Below are 23,658 nucleotides of genomic sequence, written 5' to 3'. Positions count from 1 at the left end.
TTATCATCACTTACTTTATTCCTACTTCTTTGAGATCACTATCAGTCAGTGTCAAAAAAACTCTCAAATCAATCTCCTGCTCCTCAAAGATATGGAGATATTTGATGAGACCGAGGCTTTCAAGCAGCTCTCGAAGATCCTTAAATGGATAACTGGCCTTTGGGGGATCAACATTAACAGCCTGATCCTTCGGGCTTGGATCGCTTCCCTGCAGCGGGTGGACTGTTGAGGTGTAACCAATGGCTGGCGGTGGGTTGAACGTTGTAGGCTGATGTGGGGTAGGGTAATGAGGACCATGGTCACTTGGGTAAATCTGGAGATTGGCACCGAGATTCCATCCAACATGGAGCTGTTGGTGGGACTGATGCTGCTGGAGTTGGTTCACATACTCTTCAGTCCGTCCCTGCTGAGCTTGTGTCAGTCCAATCTTACTGATCCCTGCCACTAGGTCATTAGGATCCACTCCTTGGTGAGACCGAGGATCTCTTCCATCTATCAAGTCACTGCGGTCTAGACTGCTGTCTTCGTTACTTGACAGGCTGGCATCACAGCTCACCCCAAGGGCACCTGCGAGACCACCACCTGAACTGCTACTGCAGCTTGAATTGCTACCTCGTATCGTGAGGGCGCCAGACACACAGAAGGCATTATCTTCACCTTCCCCTCCATCTTCCCTTTGCTCAGCTGTATAAAGGCAAGATGGAAGGCAGTGATGAATGAAATCAATTTCTTTTTAAGAAAACCATTATTGTCACCATTTCTACCCTTATTTTTATGTCTGACTTTGGCAATGGTGCTGCTCAAAAAGCCTTGGCTCCTAACCTTCTCCATGAGCACTACTCCTAACTCCACTCTTGCTCTCTATTCAAACAAATTCTACAGACTGTTTATCCACAGTATTCTTCTTCTTCTTCCCTTCTCCTTTCCTAAAATTGTTTTCACTATCAAGCAAGATTCGCAAAGTCTTCTATACATAATCCAATCCAAATTTTTAACATACAGGCATCATTGTCCATTAACTCTTTAAATGCCGTTGGCAGCTATACGTGCCCTTAGCCCTCTAATGCCATTGGCACGTATGCGTGCCCAGAGAACCTTTTTTTTTTAAACCAATTTTACAGCCAGAAAATCAACACCATATTCTCTGTTTTTTATGTTGTTATACTGGCCAGGAATTCACCATTCATTTTATCATATAAAAAATATTGGTTTACATAGACATTTTTTGAGTAAAATTGTACTTTTGCATCATTATTTTCAAGAGTTGATTTCGGATATTGCCGCGATCTGAATCAAGATTTCCCCTATTGACACGTGTGATATAACGGTTGTGTGTAGCAATACACGTACTTCTATGGGCAGAGCAACGGCGAATGTGTGAAGACATTCAGCTCGGAATTGACCAATGACCGAGCGGTACGATGTTCCTCACCCAACACTACTCGCCCATTCGCTATTGTTACATGAATATTCATGAGCTATCGATCGGGTCTTTTGCAGGCCAGTATGGTAGTATTCTTGTGTCAAGGCTTTTTTCTGCCTGCAAATGTGCACTGTTTGGGGATTTTTTTTTTTTTGGGGGGGGGCGGGGGAAAGGTCTTATACATTGTTTTTAGCATTGTCACAAAATTGTTCTCGTTATAAATATATGAGTAAAGAAGCCTGTCATTTCCAACTCTCGTCTGCGCACTGCAATCATCACACTCATTATTTATTTATTCATTTATTATTGTTATTAATATTATCATTATTAGTATTACTATTATTATAATTATTATTATCATTATTGTTATTGTTATTATAATTATTATTATCATTATTCTTCTCTTTCACCTTCTTTTTATTATAATAGGGATGGTCCCGGCTGAAAGTATTTATAGTTTTATATACAAAGCAGAATTCACTGAGCAAAATACCGAAAATTTCATCAAAATCGGATAACAAATAACAAAGTTATTGAATTTCAAAGTTTAGTAATATTTTGTGAAAACAGTCATAAATATTATAATTATATATTATGTCATAAAAATGATTGTAATCATATTAATTGCATTTCTCCTGCAGCAAAACTCTCTTTTTATAAACTTAAGATCAGGTAAAAAATGGTTCATATTCGTTTGTGTTTTTATAGCCCTACCATTATAAAAAAGAATTATTGATATTGTTACGCTTATTAATATCATATTCAAACTTCTCACAAAAATATGAATTGTTCAATTTTCTCCTCGAATAAAATAGGACGAAGCAAAAAAAAAGTGATAATTAACCCTTTGCGTGCGGGCCTGCGAATCCCGATACCTCTCCCTGCGGCGGAGCCGTTTTTGGTACATTGCTGGTATTTGGATCTGTGGCGGTGTTTTCCGAATCAATTGCTAATTGCGCCAAACTGAAGTATTTTCAGGATTTTTAGTAAATGTAAATATGAAAGAGCAGACATTTTTTCTTTCTAGAAACAAAGGTATCGTTTCTCAAATCAACAGAATAGTTAAGAAATTTACGAGGAAAAAGTCGTGTTATTTTGTAAAATCTTCGCTTTTCCCCAAGTCAATAGGCAATGTGTACAAAAATGTGTAAGGGCACGCGCGGACAGGTCGGGTTCGATCGATACCGCTTTGTTGTCTGCTCTTGTGCTTTTTTTCATTGCCTATTGTCACGCTACTCATGAATGGTTTTTTTACCTCCTTGTAGAGAGATTATTTGCAAAGTGTATAATTACGACGATAATCTATTTTGGGTGAAATCACAGCATACCAATACCTTTACTTTCCAGAATGAATAAAAAAGGGTGAATATTTCCTTGCAAGTGCGATGATGATGATTTAACACTGCGCAACGAACATGACGAAAGTCCGAAACTAATTTGTAATGGGGGGGGGGGGGGGCTTCAATACGGTGGCCTCAACGTTTCACTAAAAATCGTCTTTGGTAGAAGAAACGTAGGGGAAAGAAGAGAGAGTGGGAAGTAAAATCATAAAGTGATTAAAATATAAAAGTAAAAGCGGGCAAAATAGATTGAAAAGGGTTGAAGAGAGAAGGAAATACAGATGGAGAGAGAGAGAAAAAAGGTGCGAGAAAATGAAAGAGAGCAAGAAAATTACGAATTAAGGAGAGGCGAAGACGAGTAAACCAGCTTTATAAGGGAGAGAGAGAAGAGAGAGGGGCGGGGGGGGGGGGCTAGAAAGCAAAGAAGAGAAGATGAGAGCGAGCACAGATACGCCAAGAAACAAAGATTTTATATAGGGAAGAAACGAAAGGTTGCGTTGATTCCTTTTCGTCGGAGTTGTTGATCATACGGTCTTCTCGGTATAATAAAAAAATAAAAATGATATATATATATATATATATATATATCACCCTTTCTTTCACCCTCCTTCACCACACTTCCCCTCCACTCTCTCTTTCTCTCTCTCTAACCCCCTCCCCCTAATTTATATATTATTACCCTCACCCTTATCTTTCTTTATCTTGCACTGCCTCCTTCTCTCTCACCCCTCCCTTTCTCTCACCCCTCTCTTTCTCGCATCTCTCTTTCGACATTTTGACAACAAAACAACGAACATGACGAAAGTCCGAAACTAATTTGTAATGGGGGGGGGGGGGGGGGGCTTCAATACGGTGGCCTCAACGTTTCACTAAAAATCGTCTTTGGTAGAAGAAACGTAGGGGAAAGAAGAGAGAATGGGAAGTAAAATCATAAAGTGATTAAAATATAAAAGTAAAAGCGGGCAAAATAGATTGAAAAGGGTTGAAGAGAGAACGAAATACAGATGGAGAGAGAGAGAAAAAAGGTGCGAGAAAATGAAAGAGAGCAAGAAAATTACGAATTAAGGAGAGGCGAAGACGAGTAAACCAGCTTTATAAGGGAGAGAGAGAAGAGAGAGGGGCGGGGGGGGGGGCTAGAAAGCAAAGAAGAGAAGATGAGAGCGAGCACAGATACGCCAAGAAACAAAGATTTTATATAGGGAAGAAACGAAAGGTTGCGTTGATTCCTTTTCGTCGGAGTTGTTCATCATACGGTCTTCTCGGTATAATAAAAACATAAAAATGATATATATATATATATATATATATATCACCCTTTCTTTCACCCTCCTTCACCACACTTCCCCTCCACTCTCTCTTTCTCTCTCTCTAACCCCCTCCCCCTAATTTATATATTATTACCCTCACCCTTATCTTTCTTTATCTTGCACTGCCTCCTTCTCTCTCACCCCTCCCTTTCTCTCACCCCTCTCTTTCTCGCATCTCTCTTTCGACATTTTGACAACAAAACAATGAAAGGTGTATATTTTATTTAATCCAGAATGATATTCATTTAATTTTCTGCCTAATTGCATATCAAATTTTCAAATATGTACCTCATATACATTATTTCATCAGATTGAACAGACTGTTATGCATAACAATAGATACAAAGCTTCAAAGCAATGAGGAAATATTGCAGGGTATCAAATACTCCATAAATTAGAAATGAATGTATATTTCGTATTGAAATGCATCGAATTGTATTCACAGGATATAATAAAAAATGTCAATAATGAAAAGTATCGATTACATATATAACAAATTGATATACTAAATGAAAATTCACGATGCAATATGTTGTCCAGTTCAACCCATTGAGCAAAATTCCCCTGTTAATTACAGTTGCATGAAGATTGCTTCAGAAATTTTGAATCCATTCACATATCGCAAAATTCATTAATTCTCCGATGATTTCAACAGAGCTTGACAGTTATCTCTTAGTAATTCTTGAGAGTGTGATATCTCCTAAAACATTTGATACACATGGCCTTGTTGCACTCAATGCAGTATGTGCTCGTCGTCTTTCTGCGGTGAGGTCGTACGGAACACACAAAGCAGTCCCGCCTATGACCCCGGGGATACTCGTCCAAGAAGTGCTTTTCTTCGAGCCGTGCCTCCGAGACAGGAGGGGGCACTCTGGGTCTTCTGTAGCGGGTTGGATTATGTCCGGAAAGAAGTCCTGAGATTATGCTGCTCCTGAATTCTCTAGTTGTGAGCTTGCTGGTTGGGTTAGCTAATTTGTGGCAGATTTGTGCATTTACGAGAGCAACTTCCATTAAGAAATGGTATATCACACGGTATGCCTTTCTTTTTTTGTGGGGAAACTTGCAATACGACATACGTTGATCTAGCCTATCAACTCCATTCATGTAGGCATTGTATGAGATCACAGCTGATGGCTTCTTGATTTCCCGCCTTCCTCCTTGGTGGTGCCTACTCCTCACTGACTTCTTTATAACAGTATTATCGTCGATCGTAGACAGGACATTGACGCGTTTGGTATCATGCCAACTGACAAGAAGCATGTCGTCATTACTTCGGTAGTATACCGGATCATCGCCCTTCTTCAGATGCAGCTGGCCATTACGCACATCATCCGGAAGCCCTCGTCTGTTCGATCTCACTGTACCGCACACACCCATGTCCTTGGCCGCAAGGTCTTGTAAAAGTCCTACCGATGTGTAGAAATTGTCACAGTAGACAGCGCGATCCGTTCCAAAGTATGGCTCCACAAGTCGTTTCACAATCCTTTCGCTAATGCTGTCCGAAGCTCCACGTGGAACAATCTCTGCTCCTGTATATGGAAGCCACTTCAAACAAAATCCAGTCTCTGCGTCACACAGAACCCACATCTTTATACCCCACTTCTTTGGTTTGTTTGGGATATACTGCTTGTAAGCTAGGCGCCCCTTGAAGGGCACAAGGCTTTCATCCACACTCAGATGGCAACTAGGTTCGTAGGAATCCATGTATTGTGGCACCGATTTGTCGATAAGAGGTCTAGTTTTGAACATTGGGTCGAATCCGGGATTTCCGCGGGTGATGATGCGTCCGTTGTTGTTGAAGTGGAGAAAACCATTTAACAATTGAAACCTATTCCTTGGCATAACCTCTCCAAATCCCGGTGTTGCCAATACACCGCTGATGGTTTCCCAATAGTTCGCAACAGCTGGTTTCTTTACGAGTCCCATTGCGATTTGCAATGCGGTAAAAGCTCTCATCTCACTTTCGTCAGTGTCACTCCATGCATTATAACGAGAACCTGATAAAACCGGATCTGGGCAGTCGAAAAACTGGGATGCATAGCGGTTGGTCTCCTCGGTGATATGCTCAAATATGGAGCGTGGATAAAACTGGTAAAAAAAATCCACAGGTGTGAAGTCGGTGAAGTCAAATTTGAGGCGAGCTCGTCCATCTACTGGAGCTCTAGAAGGCGTAAAATTGTCGCATTCAGCTAATCTTGTCCATATTGGAGTCGTACGTGTCAGACTAGGGCCAGTTTGTTGAACTAATGCAGGACCTGTTGCCGGTTGATCAACGTCAGAAGGATGTGCATCTGTAGGTCCAGGCACATTATCTGCAGAAGTATTCACAGAATTTTCTTCGTTTTCAGAAGGATGAGAAGGGTCATCATGAAACGTGATATTGGTATCATCTGAAGTGTTCATGTCTTCTTCATCACTCCACCTGTCGACAGAATCATCCCGTGGATCTTCGATCTCCCAATCTGAATCCATTAGGATATCACGAACTTCATCTGCAGTGAAAGTGTCTATCTTTCGCCGTTTCCTCGGAGGAGCCATTGCGATAATCCAGTTATAAAATAATGCGATCGTTAGCTTCCGTGAATAATTTCTGATAAGGATCTAATAGTGAATGGCTAACTTCATAAAACCTCCAATTATTTATAGAGCTTTGATAAGAGATAAGGTTAATGAGAGTACCTTTTGATTGGTCGTTTCGTCAGTCAATTAACGCATTGTTTGAGCCGGTCTATTGTTTGACACCGCCGCGGGGACTTCAAATAGAGCGACATCCTATTGTTTGATTTCAAGTTGTAAGGTGACAAAGTTATCTCAAGATCAATCATCCAAATCTTCAGTTGATAATCCTTTGAGGCAGGAAGCAGGGTTAACTTCTCCATCCTATTGCAGATACCCATCATAATTCAGAAATTCAAAGTTCAAATTTTATTTTCCACAATTCCATGAAAAACTAAACTATTACATGTGCGATATGAGCTTATCAATAAAAACATATGCACACATTAAATACAGAAATAAATACACGTAACTAAAACGAGGTTGTGTCTATTAATCATTTTTTTTAATACAAGGCATAATTATATTATATTATATATTATATTAATATGTAACTTTAACATTTAAGTTACAATCATTGCAGTGGCGTTAATCAGGTCCGAGGAGTGGGGGTGACCATTATAGCGTCAATATATTTAGCTGAAAATTAAAAATTTGGGCCACCCCCACATCAAGGGCTATATGTTACGGGGGTAGACAACATATGTAAAATAATACAAGTGGTGAAATGATACCCCAAAATGAGAGGCCACAACACGGCACCTGTCAAAGTCCCGAGTGAGCTAGGAATAAAATAAAATGAAAATCTCATTTTGTAGTATAGATTTTGACATATTATGGAGCAAATAACATCACATCTTACCCGTTTCTCATTCACTTCCATTTTTTCCTCCTTCTTTTTTGATGACCGTTTTGATAGATTAAATTGTGGCATACTTAATTTTTGAGAATAGGACCTCCCGCCTTCAGCACATATACGTTGGAATTATGGAATTCATAAATGGCTCATTATAACCATACTCACGTGATGCCGCGAATATAACCTTTGCGATAGGAATTTTGTGTACACCTACAAAATATAAACACCCATTTCTACACCTTGGTCGAACCGGATTTATGCAACTGGTCGACATGATCTGATGTCACCTAAGAAAAGTATGTTTGTCAACTATGCCAGTGCAAACGGAAGCAATATTTTTATTTTATTTCAATAATGACCTTTGTTTTATTGCTGGAAGAAGTATAATACTCAAGAAAGAAAGTATGCGTTTTGTTTTTAACTGTCAGGTTCAGAACTGCAGAAGGGGAAAGAGTGTGATGGAGAGGCGCTAGTGCCTACAAAAATGAAGCATGCACATTTGACAGTTTGTATCAACATGGGAGTCACATAATATATATAAAGTATTCTCATGATGAAGTGTGAAAGCTTCTACGACAAAAAATTATTATTCATGTTCCTCCTTTGCTCCTTTTCGTCACATACAGGGTTGTAAGCCGGTTTTCTAAATCTAACAACACCAAATTACGTACCAAGTTCGGTGAAAAAAACATCAAATTTACGGAAAGAAACCTAAATATTATTTTGATCATTAGCAAAATGTATATTGTCAATGTGGCAAGGGCGAAATAAAAAGTATGATGTGTGTAAGGAAGAAAAAAAAGAGAAAATGGGAGTGAGCGAATCAAGCGAGTAAACGCACTTTTCATTATCTTTTATTTACAACATTCTGTGATTGTCATGCATTTTCCGCAATGCGTTTTTCCCCCGTTCTTCCTCATTTGTTTTATTAGCGGGATATAATTTATATTAATCAATGTATCATTTCTTCCGATGATCCGCTTTCTTTTGTTTCTCCCTTTTTGCCAGCAAAACGATGATGGGTAAATTCCCCTACACGCTGAGTTCATATGTCAAATCTGATATCATATACTACTAAATGAAAAAAAAATGGATCAGGAAAATTTGATAACAACACCAAATTACGTACCAATTTTGGTGGAAAAAATAAGCATCAAATTTGCATCGGTTACGGTAAGAAACCTAAATATTATTTTGAGCATCAACAAAATATTTGTTGTCAATGTGACAAGGGTGAAATAAAAATATGATGGGTGTAAGGAAGATTAAAAAAAGAAAAGTGTGAGTGAGCGAATCAAGCGAGTAAACGCACTTTTCATAATCTTTTATTTACAAAATTCTGTGAATGTCATGCATTTTGCGTAATGCGTTTTTTTTTATTCTTCCTCATTTGTTTTATTAGCGAGAAATAATTTGTATCAATCAATGCATAATTTCTTCCGATGTTCCGCTTTATTTTGTTTCTCCCTTTTTGCCAGCAAAAATATAATGGGTATATTCCCCTACACGCTGAGCTCATATGGCAAATCGGGAAGCATAAACTGGATTACTACTAAATGGAAAAAAAATAATATATCAAGCAAATTTAATAATTGGAAATGTAAATTGTACTAACATATCGAGTATGTTGATTGTGCATAAGTCCTACTGCATGAATATTGACAATGCACGGTATAAAGAAATTTAGTGGTGTCACTTATATATCATTTGAACAGCAAATAATGTCCATTTAATTTTTTATTTCAGGGAAGGGGAAGTAAAATTAATCCTTACTAGATTGATATTTTTAATGACGGGGTAATTATAAATATCACAAATAAAGAGGTGTAGAAAATATAATTTCTGATATTATCGAAAGCAATATCTTACTTTTCTGATAGATGATCCATTACAAACATATTATTTGAATAAAGATTCGTAAGGTTCAACAAATTATAAAGATCTAAATTTCTCCAAATTGTTAGTAATTTATACCTTCACACCCCATTGCTTCGTTATTTATGTTCCATCTTTTATCTTTCAATTTCCTGTATTTTTTATTTGTCAAGGATTATATAGCCTATACATTTCTTCAATCTTAAATCTTATCTTTATCCTTTATTTCTAAATATGCAAAATAGGCTTCAGCTACAAGGTGTGCTGTTTCCCCGTGATTTCTTGTTCTCATTCTCGACATTATCCATGCCATCTTTACCATCATCCCTTTCATCATCATTATCATCATCATCATTTAGGTTACATGAAATTTGACGTATAAAGTCGAAACAAATATTTGAATAAAAATTATGTACTTTAATGGCAATAAGTCAATGGAAGGTGTTGGGGATAGAGACGGAGGAATCTTAATCTTGATCTCAACGGAGAGAAAAGCTATTGTGCGTATCGGAACCTTTGAAAGTATTCAATTGTCAAATCAAAAGACGCGCGCGTGGCCCGATTTCTATGAACATCCTGTGCTAAATTGCTCTCCTCGATAATAGGTCAGGAGGGAGTGCGGATTAGACATTCCTCGTGAAAGGGAGTCTGGGCATCTATTGTTCATGACTTGGTGGCATGAACAATAAAAATGCAGTCGCTATCAGACAGGTGGCTACTTTGCTCGCTTGCGGAATGAAGCCTAAAGTTTGAAAATAATCAATTATTCAAAGACATAATATGCAATGGGGCCCTTTTCTTGTCTAAAATTGCCATTATATTTTCATATATATTATCCACACGAAAAAGAATATCCGGCATGTATTGTCCATTCCTTGGCATGTACGAGATGCATAGTTGGCACAGATTACAGTCTGTAAATTGTCAGAATACCAGTCTTATAATGACTGTAATCACAAAATTCTAATTGCGTAATTATTCATTATATTTATCTTAATTTTGGTTACCCTGGAAGCCGGGGGGGGGGGGGGGTCTCTTACTTCAAAACGGATCAACCTTAACATTTTTTGACAGTTTAAAAATGAGTGTTCACAAATATCAACGTTCATAATATTTTAAGCGATTCATTTGTCCGACCAGGACACCCAGTTTTTGTACTGCTGTAAAAAGTAGTTGTAGTGTAGTAGTAGTAGTAGTAGTAGTAGTAGTAGTAGTAGTAGTAGTAGTAGTAGTTTTGTTACTCTCATTATAATTCATTAGCTCACTGTAAATTGTCGTTTATCATTTAAGCACAGAATCTATGCAAAGATATAAAAGTAAAATAAAAGTGAAAAAAAAAACACGGCATGAAAAAGAAAGGAGAGAGAGATCAGAGATTACGAGAGATGGATAGATAGATAGATGGAAAGAGAGAGAGAGAGATGTGAGATCAGTTATTTACGTAATAATGATAACGTATGAATATTATGCTAGAATTATGTTTTGTAATAAATACATTTAATTTTGTATTCAACCTTGGTCACCACAAAAAGGGCTAAAAATCAACATAAACATTTCCACCTGACCTCACTTTTTTGTAAGGCGAGGGGGGGTCAGACAACAAATACAGAACAAATAGAACTAAAATTTCTTTTTGAAAATTTGTATTGAATTTATTTTTAGTTTGTAACTGATCTGTATTTCCTCTTCTTGATTCACGAAAAATTTAAACATTTTTTATTAGTTCTGTGTACTTTGCCAAAAACGCCCATATTATTTTGTGGCATTTTACACCCCAAACCCGTTAGTATTGAATCTGTCCGATCCCTCTTTATCTGTATTTCAATATATCATCTTTAGTTTTCTATATTTTGTCTCCTTCTGACTGGCAATAACTTTGTTACAGTACGAAAGCCCGTATAGTATGTACGACGAATCGACCCTGACAAAATATGGCCAAACTTTACACTGATTCATGCTTTTGATCGATAGTTGAGTGGGTCGCAAATGTCTGTTGCCGACACTGGATAGAAATCGCCTACATTATCCAAAACAGTATATAGTTGAGTGCATCGCACACCACAAATCGTATCCAGGTTACGATTTTTCTACAAACATGTTTTGCATTACGACAATATTGACAAGAATTGAAATGACATAAAATTTACACTGCGCTAATAATTTTGTTTCCCCCATATCGGTTGCTTCGGAATACCGCGCATTCTGAAAAATTACAGGGTCTTGTTTTGAAGACTACACGAATGTAAGGGTACGGTTGGCTGCACTGTGAAGATACATGGCTCTAATATATTATTGTGTGTGTTTGCGTGGGGATCGCAGCTGTGTTGTGATTGGTCACTTGATCGACGACAATGCCCTTTTTTGGAAAGGTCGGTTTCAATTTCGTGTGTATAAACCCTCTCACATTTCAGAGGAAATAACTTGAATAGCAAAATAGTATTTCATTAAAAAGAGCATTATTTTTCATATTTCTGTTTGTTCAATTTCATCAGTAGATACGTCATTTGAAAGGGTAAACATTGAACTTTCATTTTATCCTCTTAATTTTTTGGTATCTCTACAATTACTCAGGTTATTTACTCTTTGAAATGTTCATGAAACCATAATTTTCTAGGTTTTACTTATTGAAAAAAAACTATGTAAAATATTTCATCTTTTCTCAATTTTTCCGATTGCAAATATGAAAGGTCATAACATGATCATAAAGTTCATGAACCATGCATCATTTCATATGTAGAAGGTTTCATTATACAACGTACGGGTAAAGAGATATGACCGTTTTAAAATCGGTCTCTGCTTACGTTTCGGTCAATTTAGGATTCCCTCGAATATCCCTGGCACTATAGGGGTATTGGGCATGGCATAGTAAGAGTTAATTACCAGCTCTCTATCATTTACAAGATCAAATGCTCTACGCCAGATTGTAACCGATTAAACTCACAATGGTCTTTGCTGTGAAGATCCGGTGGTTTGGCTTTCTTCTCTCCCAACATCTTTGCAAATGCTTCTGGTCCATCAAGAATGCTGGGACCTTTAGCCTTTGAACCTCGACCTTTCAAATGGTGGTGATGATGATGGTGATGTTGTTGTTGAAAAGAAGGTCTGGAAGATGGCATCTGGAAGTTCTCATCGGATGAACTCAGATCCAAATCATCCCCAAGCCCTAGATAAACAAGTATTTAGAAAATACAATTTAATTGAATACTTTTTCTGCAAAGAAGCAAATAGTCAGTCATCCAGGTTTCTATTTAGTTTAGTCCCGCACTATGGGGTGGATGGAATCATCTTGCACTCACAGAGTCCACCCTCACCCCCTCCCTCCACTTAAACTCTATCAACCCAACACTCCTACACTCTTCCACCACTCGCTTCTTCCAGGTCTTCTTCGGTGGCCCCTCTGAACAGCCACCTCAAACTAAGCACCCTTCTCATAACATGATTTCCCTCCTCAATACATGACAATAGTGATCCACCATCTTTTCAAAATCCTACATCTGCATCAAAACACCAGAGTTCTTCCTTTCCATCAGCTTCACATCACAGATAACCATCATCATCATCGCTCCCTCAGTCCTTCTCAAAATCCCCATCACTCAATAACTGCTATAAACTTATCCTTTCAAAACATTTTTCCCATAAAACTCTCCGCATTCCCTAAACTACCTGTGATGCCAACTAACCTGGAGCTGATCGAACACTAGAGGGCGACATACTCCTGTTATCAATCAAGCTCACAATCTTCATATGGCCGTTCAAGAGGGCAAGAGATCGTGCTGTATCACCCCTTTGATTCTTCAAATCAATATCAACACCTTTCTGTAATGATAAATAAGATGGAAAGAAAGAGCAAGAATAACTATTAGTTGCTTGAATCAATCCAAACCCGTCAGAGGCCATAGCCATGGATGCCACACTGACTGGCCTACAAAAATGCCAATTTCTTTGGCATCAGAGATATTTTCCCCTTTTTTTTCTTGCTATATAGATCATGCAGTCTTTGAGGAAATTATGACTGAACAGAATTTAATATGATGGCATAAAGTGTAATAATGCATCAGGTGACAGCACCAATGGGGAATGACTGTAAAAAAACTGTTCATTGAAGTACCACTCTGCAAAACATGGACAACTTTGGAAGGGGGATTTGAAAATGATGGGTGCAATCCTTCCCCCCTCTCCCCATTCACCATCAGTTTTCTTTATCAATGGGGGCTTGTAGAAAAAACTAAAACAATCTATTATCATAGTATGGTAAACATGGTTAAATAATCACCTACACTGTATGGTTGAATCATGTTCACAATAAAAAAATCCACATTTAATTTTGTAGCCATCCCTCTTCCGAATACCTCATTCTCACCGAATGCCATTACCTCCCGTGCCTTTTGGAACTGACTGCAAAAATTACTTAACCATTCAATTTTTTTTCTATGATAAATATGAACGCCAAAACTGATCTGATATGATTACTACAATTTCTACACAACTAAGACAACCATCTCAATTATGGCATGAATCGTGACACTGAGAACTAGGTATTAAGAGAGAAACTCAAATTCTTTGTCTTGCTGAGTTGGATAATTCAGTAGCAATAAACTTTTGAAAATAAAAATATTGAAGAAAAACATTTAACTCATCAAAATTTAACTAATGACTACAGATAAAAAAACAGCTGAATTCATTTGTCATTGGTTTTATACTTACTGTTCCAAGTAAAAAATTGACAATAATTTCATGGCCCTCAGCAGCGGCCATCATCAGGGGTGTGATCCCTAAGGAAGGTTCCCTGAAAAAAAAAGTGCAAGTTCTACCATCAAAAATGTAAAATGATAACTGAAATAATTATTATTATTGAAATTATTATTATAATTATTATCAAAAGGTGTGCAAGTCTAATTCAAAGGGGCAATTCCTTTTTTTAATACAGGAAAGGGAAGGGATGCTAGGTTTACATGGCACCAGGGCCACATGCAAAAAAGGGCATATTTGGGCCAATTCTATAAATATGTGGAAGGGCAGGCATCAGAGGCCATGACCTTGGAATACATCACTTGAATTAATTCGAGCCCTGGGTGTATTAATCAATTTTTTGGTCTAATCTAAAGCAAAACTATACTTCGGTGCAGCTTTGACCTACACTTTACATATTGTCCCAAAAATAGATGTAACCTAGATTAACCTAGGTAATGTGAATGTGTCGAGCCTCAGATACAGCAAAATAATAGAACTCACACTCAGAAGCAAGCAAATGAAAGCCAGTATGGGTTTGAAAAATGCAAATTAATGAAAACTGAGCACAGTAAGAAAAGCAACATCGGTTGAATGAACATCTCAAGTGATACTACATGTAATAGAATAGATAATACATGTAATAGAAGCTACAACTGAGAATGGTACATGCACACGGATAAGCAAAAATGATGGAATGGCAATCTGCACAAGTTTTCTTTTCTGTGTGTGTGCATGTTACATGTTACTCCTATTACATTAAAATAGCCATGAGAAGTGTGGAATGCAGTGTGTGCATGTGGATAATGAACAAATCTGACAACTTCCCCCCCAAAAAAATGCATAAACTATAGTTTTACAGGTCCAGGTAGTACAAATGTGGATATCTTTAGGCCACCACACACCTAACGAATGGTCCACGTTCCGAATTTGGAACAAATCGCATTTTGCTCATTTTTTGAAAATGTGAATGAAAAGTATATTTTTATTTGAGGATCAAATTAACTGAAAGAATACTACCGTAATATATCAATTTGAATGATTGCAAGCCTTAATTTTGGAGTAAAGGCCAAATTAGTTTCAAAACATAGCCAATCGTACGACTGCTATGATGTCATAATTCACTTTATTCTAAAAAGGATGATAGCATAGTCACAAATTTGAAAATAGGTATTCGTACGATGATTTCGACCATTACACAGTAAGATATTTCATGTCTCAACATTAGCTTCCGATTATACTATGTTTTTATTCCAAAATCGGATTGCAGACTAATCGTAAGGTGTGCGGTGTCTTTAATGATCGATATTGTTGTTGTTGTTGGTAAGTTTGATTGAATTGTTACTAGTGCTTCAACAAGCTTGTATCTTGTGCAGAAATTGCTACAGATCACTTCTAACGATTCAAATCCATCATAAAAGCAAAAGAAAAAATCCCTCCATATACACCCGTTCTTGAAAATGAAATAGAATTATTTCTTGGATTCCAAACAAAACTGTAAATGTGAAGAAAATACCAAACTGGCAATATTTATAATTTGTTTGACTTTCAAAACACACCTAGCATTGGGCTGTGCGCCATTTTCAAGCAGAAACTGAACCATACTCTGATGGCCATTGTAGGTGGCGTAAAATAGAGCGGTCCAGCCTCGGTGATCAACGATTTCAAGCTCCGCCCCTTCCTGTGTCATGCAAAATGAAATGAGGAAATGTGCCACCAAACAAAACAAATCAAATCAATAGCCACAGTGATCGGGTGAAGGTGAGAGGCAATAGCTTCATAAGTGTCATTCTCAGAAAAATGTCGCAATTCTTAGTCCTTGACTCCTCACCATATTTTGGCCTGAAGCCTCAGAATCTTTGCCTCAAAATGATTTGGGTAAGATGACTTTTTAACTATGGATGGATATCAATTGCACCATATATGTGCTTGGTGCCAGTGACACTTTAGCATGAAAAAGTTAACAAACTGACAATGGCTATTTTCTGTGGCAGTAACTACCGTCCATAACAAACTCATCAAATTCGCATCAAAATTAAAATATACATTGCATCGTTTCTTTATACATGTATTTTGTTTGAGCAATGACAGGGAAGGACGGCCATTTTAACACATTTGTGTATTGTGCTTGGTGACCAGAGAGATTTTGGCTTGAAAAATGCAAGTTTGTTAACATCCATAACATTGATATCCATTAACCACAATTTGTAATCTGCATCACATATATTTGGATCTGGGAATTGCTGGTCACTGCAGATGGATGCAGTGTGCAGATCAGTGTTCATTCTTGTATAAACTGAGTGGAGCCATTGCCCAGAAGATGATGGAGTCATGATTTTTATGAATTTTGACCTGTTCTAGACAGTGACCCATGAGTGAATGCATGCACAAAGGTACTGTGAATAGAGAAAACAAATGGAGATAGAGAAGTGACTGGTGACATACATGTACTTGCAATATAACATAAGGGCATTTTCACCACAGATGGACACAGAGGCAAAAAAATCAAGTTGATATTCATGTAAAATGCTTTATGTTTTTTAATAAAACAAGACCTGAAGTTTCTGAGACAAATTTTTTTTCCAACTCTGGCAGCCATTTTTTATTTCAAAATGGCTGCCAAAGTATGGATACAAATTAGTGTTGAAAATAGTATATTGATACATATTTTGTTTTGACAGATTTTTAAAGAACAGGTTTGATCATGATGGTTTCGCCTGTGATTTAGCTTGCTATTATAACACTTTTTAAAATCCCACAGAAAGAAACACCAGTAATTCATTCATCTGATAAAAAAACATTGATGAAGTATGTGATATGGTATGTAATGTCAGTTACCGAAAACATGAACTTTTTTTTCTCATTTCCTGGAAAAGAGGATATATTATATGAAACTTGGTAGATTTCCTCTCTAGGTAACACCCCTCCCTTCTATACCAAAATTAAAGATTACCAATTAACAATGAAGCCATAGGGTACCATTAAATATATGTAATGTCAGTTACCAAGTGGAAAATGTAATGTCAGTTACCGAGATGTAATGTCAGTTACCATGATAAAACGTTGGTTACCAATATTGAAATGCAAATATGTGGTCAATTTTATGGTGAAGAAATATTGTATACTTGTTATTTAAGTCAAGTCACACCAGAAGGAGCTTGCTATTGACTTTTAAAAGGTATAGTTCACAAGGAATACTATATGAAATTATGAAGGAAGTTGCATTCCCATCGTGCAAAAAAAAATTACTATGAAATTGTTTTGTACATGCACTTACCAAGTAAATAATTGTTTGTATCAGACAATTTTTTGTTTGGTTTTCGGGGGGGGGGGGGGGTAGGGGGTACTTTTCCCAACCTATTGCCTAAATCTGCAACATTTTTAAAGCTTAACATTGTGATGAAGGGGATTTTCAGGGTCCCCTTTTTTAGTTTCTAGGATTCTTTTGAGCATTGCCTCGCTAAAAGTGAATTCCTGGTTTTTATACCTGTTAGTAGTGTGGATGTGTGATACAATTTTGTTTTTGGTTTACAAGTATAGATGAAAAGTGAAATTTGACAGTTCTGATCAATGTTGCATGGATCTACTAAAACTGGTGTGTTTTTTTCTAATTTACAAATAGTTTATTTTTTGTTGACAGCCTATAAAAGAAATTAGCAAAGAAAATGATTAAACAAATTATGAAGAGAATTGAAATCCGACAGATATGAACAAGCATTGCTTGCACTGACCAGAATAGAAATCAATAAAACTACATGGCTGCATGAGATTCGGGGGAGGGGTACATGTAGCCTAGGGGAGGAAACCCTTATTAATTTTTGCCTTTTTTGAGGGGAGGGGGAGGTTGGAGAAGGAATAGGTTTAAAAAGTCAATATAAAACTGATGAATATATTATGGGTGTATAGTCAGAAAAATCCATGCGTACAGTCAATGCAATATCAAAATACTATAGGAAAACATGTAGCTGCTATGACCCCCCCCCCCCCCGAGTAAGTAAAACATACATTTCTTATCTTTTGATAATTAAAAATGTGAAGTATTATGAAACTTTTATGATTTTAAAAAGCCTTACATATAAGTACATGTACCAAGAAAATTATGCCTTTGAAAATCATATAGCACTGGTAAATGTTAATGTGTATTGTCAGTTACCGACAAGTAATGATAAAAATGTTCAAATCAAAGAAAGGAATTGAGAAAAAGAAAAAAATTTTCATTGAAATGTTCCTAAAAACTTGGGTATACTTCCACATCAAGCTCACTTTCATGTGAAGCCCTGCACAGAAGATACAATGCAATGATTCCACACATTTGACTTCCATGTGTTATCTCTATGGCAAATTAAGTGTAATGTCAGTAATACCGTAATGTCAGTTACCAGCATGGTTGTCGAAAAATCATCATAGTCCCCAAAAGACAAAAACAATTTTTTTAATATTTTGACACATCTTAACCTAGTAACGGAGGTATATTTACATATTCAAATTATTACTCTATCTACTCAGGGACATGAGATATTTCAATTTTAATGGACACCCTGAAATTGCATGTCCTTTTGCGTAATGTCAGTTACCGACACATTTTTGCTTGCTGATGCGTAAAAAAATGTGGTTACATAGGAAAACTTAGTATCAGAGTATACAGCAAGGTTCACTTTATTAACTCTATCAAAAGCAAACTCCCATCATTTGTTGTTTTAGAGATACACACAATGAAAGGTGTGAAAACATTGTGCCGTGTAATGTCAGTTACCGTGAAAATGCCCATAAGGTAATTTGAAAGACAAGAATGGGATTCAAATACAAAATGCAAAGAAATTATATCAAACTCATAAATACATGTAGCTAATAAAAAAAACTGCATAAAAAACTATAACTGCAACCATATGAATGATAATGAATATAAGCATAGAGCAAACTTGAAATTACCCCTAAAGCAATTTATAAATTAACACGATAATGAATCAACACCAGAAACCATAATGAGAACACAGCAAACAATATGAAATAAGAAATATTTGACAAGAAAGAGGAACCTGTCATTGCAATTTGTGATTATTAGCGACATGGAAAGATTATTCAAAATAATCGTAGCATATTGATATGGCATGCATTTCATTCAAAAGTCTAGTAACCAATAAGAAATTTCCTTTCAAATTTGCAACTAATAGACCATACCTGAAGCAAGAAGTAGGCGACGCTTTCGTTTCCACAGCTAGCTGCCATCATTAGGGCCGTTGACCCCTTGTTTGACCTCAAATCGACCTTTGCCTTGGCATCCAGGAGGAGATTGACAATGGTGTCGTGACCGATGTAGCAGGCGTACATGAGGGCGGTCCAGCTACCCTTGTTCTTTTTGTTGATATCCACATCACTACTGTAAAAATTTTGAAAAGACATTACGGAGTAACGAATCCTACAACGCAGCAAGCGCATTGAAAATGCAAGTCAAATCACAACGGAGCTTTGTCCAGGGTCGGAGAATCGGAACAGCAGTTTCGTCCAACGTTTCAAAGCTGACGAAAAATAAGAAATATGTCATTTGTCCAGTCACAGATGAAACTGCTGTTTTGTTTTGAACATCGACCCTCCATAAGGTCTTCATTGTCATGAAGGGCATTTGACAATAGATTTTTAATGTTAAAAAAAACGTCTGCGTAGTAGTTGCGAGAACTCACTGTAAACAGAGATGCCAAGTTCAGAGTCTGCTGTCACTACACCTATCATCGTAAATCTCTATCTGGTAAAGTTACATTAACTGAACTTTGTGAAATAATTAAATGTAATAAATGCAAGCTGAAAAACAAGCTGAAAAAGCATATGAGAGAGTGCATGATTATCATCGGTTGGAAAAAGGCTAGGTATCATGCTTGAATTGCTTCCTTTTTTGCTAAATTGGCAACAGTTACACAGTTACAGAGTTTCTTCCAGAATCATTTGGCATAGCTTTACACAAATTATATAGTCTCTTGAGTGGTCATTTGATTGGATTCTTTAGAACTCATTTTGAAATTGTTCAACTGGCATCCATCCATCTTCAGACTTTAGTAGAGTCTGCTTGTGACCATGTACACATTCACACTTTTTCTCACTGGTTAGGTGTGAAAGGACCGATTGCAAATTGTTTAATTCATGAGTCTGAATATCAGGGGGCCGTTTCATAAAGCTGTTCGTAAGTTAAGAGCAACTTAAAGAACGACTGGTGAACCTTTCTTCCGCGCTAAACCAACGCCAATGAATATACCATTTGCCACATGAAAGGATCTCCAGTCATTCTTAAAGTCTCTCTTAACTTACGAACAGCTTTATGAAACACCCACCAGGAGGGTTAGTGCAACTACAATCCTAGACAGATCGATTACCTTGCAATGTAAGCGTGCACACAGTCATACTGCCCAATTGAAGCGGCTGTGTGCAAGTCTAAGGGGATGGGTTCAAATGCACTCTCACTGTCCAGAGCACTCCATCCTTTCCACATGGATAGACTCTTGTCCAGGAGTTCTGACTCACTTGCTTCATCACTGGCTTCATAAGGGTATTCCATACTGTAAAAAAATAAAAACAAGAAAAAAAGTTGGCACAAAAAACATTTTTCAATATTTTATGCTAACAGGTTGATTTACATATGACCCATCACCCGAGGTACTTGTCGGCGAGCTTGTTTACTCCTTTTGTCATAGCTTGGACACCTCACCGACAAGTTGAGTTTGACTTTGAGCCATGCCTGACCTGAGGTCAAGATTCCATGGAGATGAGAGGGAGTTACCAGGATCCGGAGGGAGGAAGGTGAAGAACCAAAAAATGTGTAAGGATACTAATATGGGGTATGGACTAATCTAATGCTTAGTATGGACCCCATGGGCCCGTTTCTCAACACCTGGACAAGTTAGTCATATCTTTATCCACCAACCACGGAGTTAGTTCCAATATTACTAAACCTGTTTCTCGAAAGGCTTCCTAACTAGAATACCTTGATATTGATACTATCGGTAAAAAGAGCAGACGAGACGTAGCCTTAGTCACAAACTAGCATAATTTTCAAAAAAAAATTATGACAAAATTGCAAATATTGTGATGAATTGGGAAATACATCTATAAATAATAGCACATGTAAATTATGCATCATACATACTTAGACCATGAAGATTGGAGCATTCAATTGCTGAGAAAATTAGATTATGAATAAACAATTTCATGACTAGAAAATCACATGTGGACGTGAGATGGGTACCCCCGGGACATCGGATTTTAATAGTTTGCGAAAGTAAACCATAACTGTTTTCTTTGTAAAATGATGACAATTATACGCCCTTCTAAGATTCCAAACATCATCAAAATATAGTTTAACAAAAACAAAAATAAATCTTTGAAACTGAAACATACGATTTGACAAATTCTATGCATAAATTAGAGATAGAATTTATCCAAATGTTAATAGGGGTTTGAAAAGGACAAATACGAGTCCAGTTATGGATGGCCTGACGTGGTAGAATCTTTATCGATTAAGTCATTTTACTATTTCAAACTGAATGGTTTTGTGGCGTTTTAACAATTTTTATAGTTTCTTTTTATTAGAATTATCATTGAATGCATTATCCCACTTGTTTTGTGATGTAATTTCAACCTCTATGATCGATTACGTAAGATTGTTATTTTCAAATATCTAGGCACCTTTGCTTGTCATAGTCTACCCATGTGATGCCACTACGTCATTAAGAAAGAAGTTATGACAGGTTCGGAGGTGTCATAAATATTTAGTGAGGTTGTTGTACCCGATCTTGGTAAAGAGGGCTTCGTGAAACGGTTAGCGGACAAGTAGCTCACTATCTCCGAGTTAGTCAAGAAGTTAGACTTATGACGGTGTTGAGAAACGGGCCCCATGTTTCCAAAGAAATTGATTTGATCAGGCATAGCAAGACAAATAAGTAGATCTAGATCTATATGTATTTTAAAAAAGAAACTGACAAGCAATCACAAATTAAACAAAATATTGCATGCGCATGCGCGAGGGTCTGCTTGGACCCTCGCGCATGAGCATGCGATGTTTTGAAATCGGCAGCGAATTATTGTTACGTGTGAGAAACTCCATGTTGGCTCTAAATCACCAATTTGAGACTGATAGAAGCATGGAAATGAAGTAAAACTTTGTGTAAAGTAAGAATATTAGTTTTGTTTTTAAAGATCGTGATGTTGCATGAATTTTATATTTCCCCCCCATAAAATCCCACCTTTGTCACTCGGGTTGTATTAACCCAGGGAGCTCCCGCCAGCACAGCGGGCGGGAGCCCAGGGGCTTACCGTGTATTTGACCATACTCACGGGACAAGGGTGATTTATGGTCTAAATATTTCTCCAAATGAATTGTGAAAACAGAAATTATGCATTTACCACGATTATATGGATGAAGGTCTAACGAGTGGCAGTTTCCCGACATCTGGGCACAAACTGGAACCTCAAGAGTAAAAAAAACGAAAAGTTCTCTACTTTTACCAGTCTCGATCGGCCATTTTGTTACAATTCATAACAAAAATGGTTCAACAAAAATGGCCGATCGAGACGGGGGTAGAAGGAGAGAACTTTTCGTTTTTTGAGGTTCCAGTCTGTGCCCAGATGTGCAGGAAACTCGTTAGACCTTCATCCATATAATCGTGGTAAGTGCATAATTTCTGTTTTCACAATTCATTTGGAGAAATATTTAGACCATAAATCACCCTTGTCCCGTGAGTATGGTCAAATACACGGTAAGCCCCTGGGCTCCCTGGGTTAGGGTTGTATCAGAGCGAGTTTTGGGTCTCAAGCCTTGAGTCAAGGTTCGGGTAGGTACAATGTAGAGCGTAGTGTAGCGGTAGCCGGTAGTGAAGTGGAGTGGAGCCTGCACAAACATCGCTTGAGGTACATCGACATGACTCATGAGCCAAAAATATTTTTTTAGGTCAGCAAATTTTTTGTGGGGGGCATTTTGCCACAAAGCCAAAGGCACAAGCATGACAAGACAAGTCAAACATTCAAATACAAGTGTGCCAATTATACAATTTTTTATACAATATTCAATATCCCGACCAGGCACAATAATAACACTGATCAACTCAATCATCACTCAGACAGTCTCAGCATGCTCTCACGACTCAGTCTGCACTGTCACTCAGCTGGCAGCCGAGACCCAGTCAGGCCTCAGCTTGAGCCTGAGCTGAGGCTCGGCGCAGCCTCAGTCGCCGAACCAGTGGGAGTCTGTCACTCATCGAGAATGGGAGCACAACATTCAAAATTTTAATTTCATGTCCCCTTATTCAGTGAGAAATCAGTATAACAAGCATTAAAATACCGTAGGCCTACATCATTATCCGAAATTCAAAATAGTATCGTCAGTGATCCGTGTTGCCTCGCCCTCGAGTCGTCGAGTCGAAAAGTTTATTCCTCAGACCTTACCTCGGTTAGTGCCGCCTTTTCTCGACACACGTACCGAGATCGAGAGCTAGCGGGCCGGCTCGAGCGGAGCGCTAGCTCCGGCCAACTCCCGGCCGGCCGGCGCCAGCTCAGGATAGCTAGCTAGCCCTTGTTTGCAGCGACAGT

At 37.6% G+C, this 23,658-nt stretch overlaps 2 protein-coding genes across 10 annotated transcripts in view; both read right to left on the bottom strand.

The window, feature by feature from the left end:
• Positions 1 to 6,608, bottom strand: part of LOC129267151 (uncharacterized) — a 14,153-nt gene extending 7,545 nt beyond the window's left edge. Inside the window, exons 1-3 of the mRNA XM_064104114.1 lie at positions 5,147 to 6,608; positions 2,758 to 2,862; positions 15 to 684 (exon numbers count right to left, since the gene is read on the bottom strand). Coding sequence (XP_063960184.1) covers positions 15 to 684; positions 2,758 to 2,862; positions 5,147 to 6,608 — 2,237 coding nt within the window. The remainder of the gene's footprint in view (positions 1 to 14; positions 685 to 2,757; positions 2,863 to 5,146) is intronic.
• On the bottom strand, positions 4,297 to 23,658 carry LOC129266305 (ankyrin repeat and SAM domain-containing protein 3-like). Of its 9 annotated transcripts, none has more exons than XM_064103610.1 (8): positions 23,515 to 23,603; positions 20,451 to 20,633; positions 19,267 to 19,465; positions 15,648 to 15,769; positions 14,065 to 14,146; positions 13,041 to 13,176; positions 12,302 to 12,523; positions 4,297 to 6,950 (listed from the first exon to the last, which is right to left on the bottom strand). In XM_064103610.1, coding segments are annotated over exons 2-8 (945 nt in total). In that variant the 5' UTR covers position 20,633; positions 23,515 to 23,603; the 3' UTR covers positions 4,297 to 6,948. The 9 variants fall into 9 exon arrangements, with proteins under 9 accessions (XP_063959680.1, XP_063959679.1, XP_063959681.1 ...); XM_064103609.1 differs by having other exon boundaries at positions 23,422 to 23,555; XM_064103611.1 differs by having other exon boundaries at positions 23,411 to 23,546.

This window comes from Lytechinus pictus, chromosome 8 (assembly GCF_037042905.1).
Source record: "Lytechinus pictus isolate F3 Inbred chromosome 8, Lp3.0, whole genome shotgun sequence".
In the NCBI taxonomy this organism is placed as follows: Eukaryota; Metazoa; Echinodermata; class Echinoidea; order Temnopleuroida; family Toxopneustidae; genus Lytechinus; species Lytechinus pictus.
The sequence above is the reverse complement of the archived record's forward strand: the minus strand, read 5'-3'. Positions and strand labels throughout refer to the sequence as shown.

Coding starts and splice junctions, on each gene's coding strand:
- LOC129266305 (XM_064103603.1), bottom strand. Junction 13,177..14,064: donor TCAATTTTTTACTTGGAACA/GTAAGTATAAAA, acceptor TTATCATTACAG/AAAGGTGTTGATATTGATTT. Junction 12,524..13,040: donor TAGTGTTCGATCAGCTCCAG/GTTAGTTGGCAT, acceptor TTGTTTATCTAG/GGCTTGGGGATGATTTGGAT.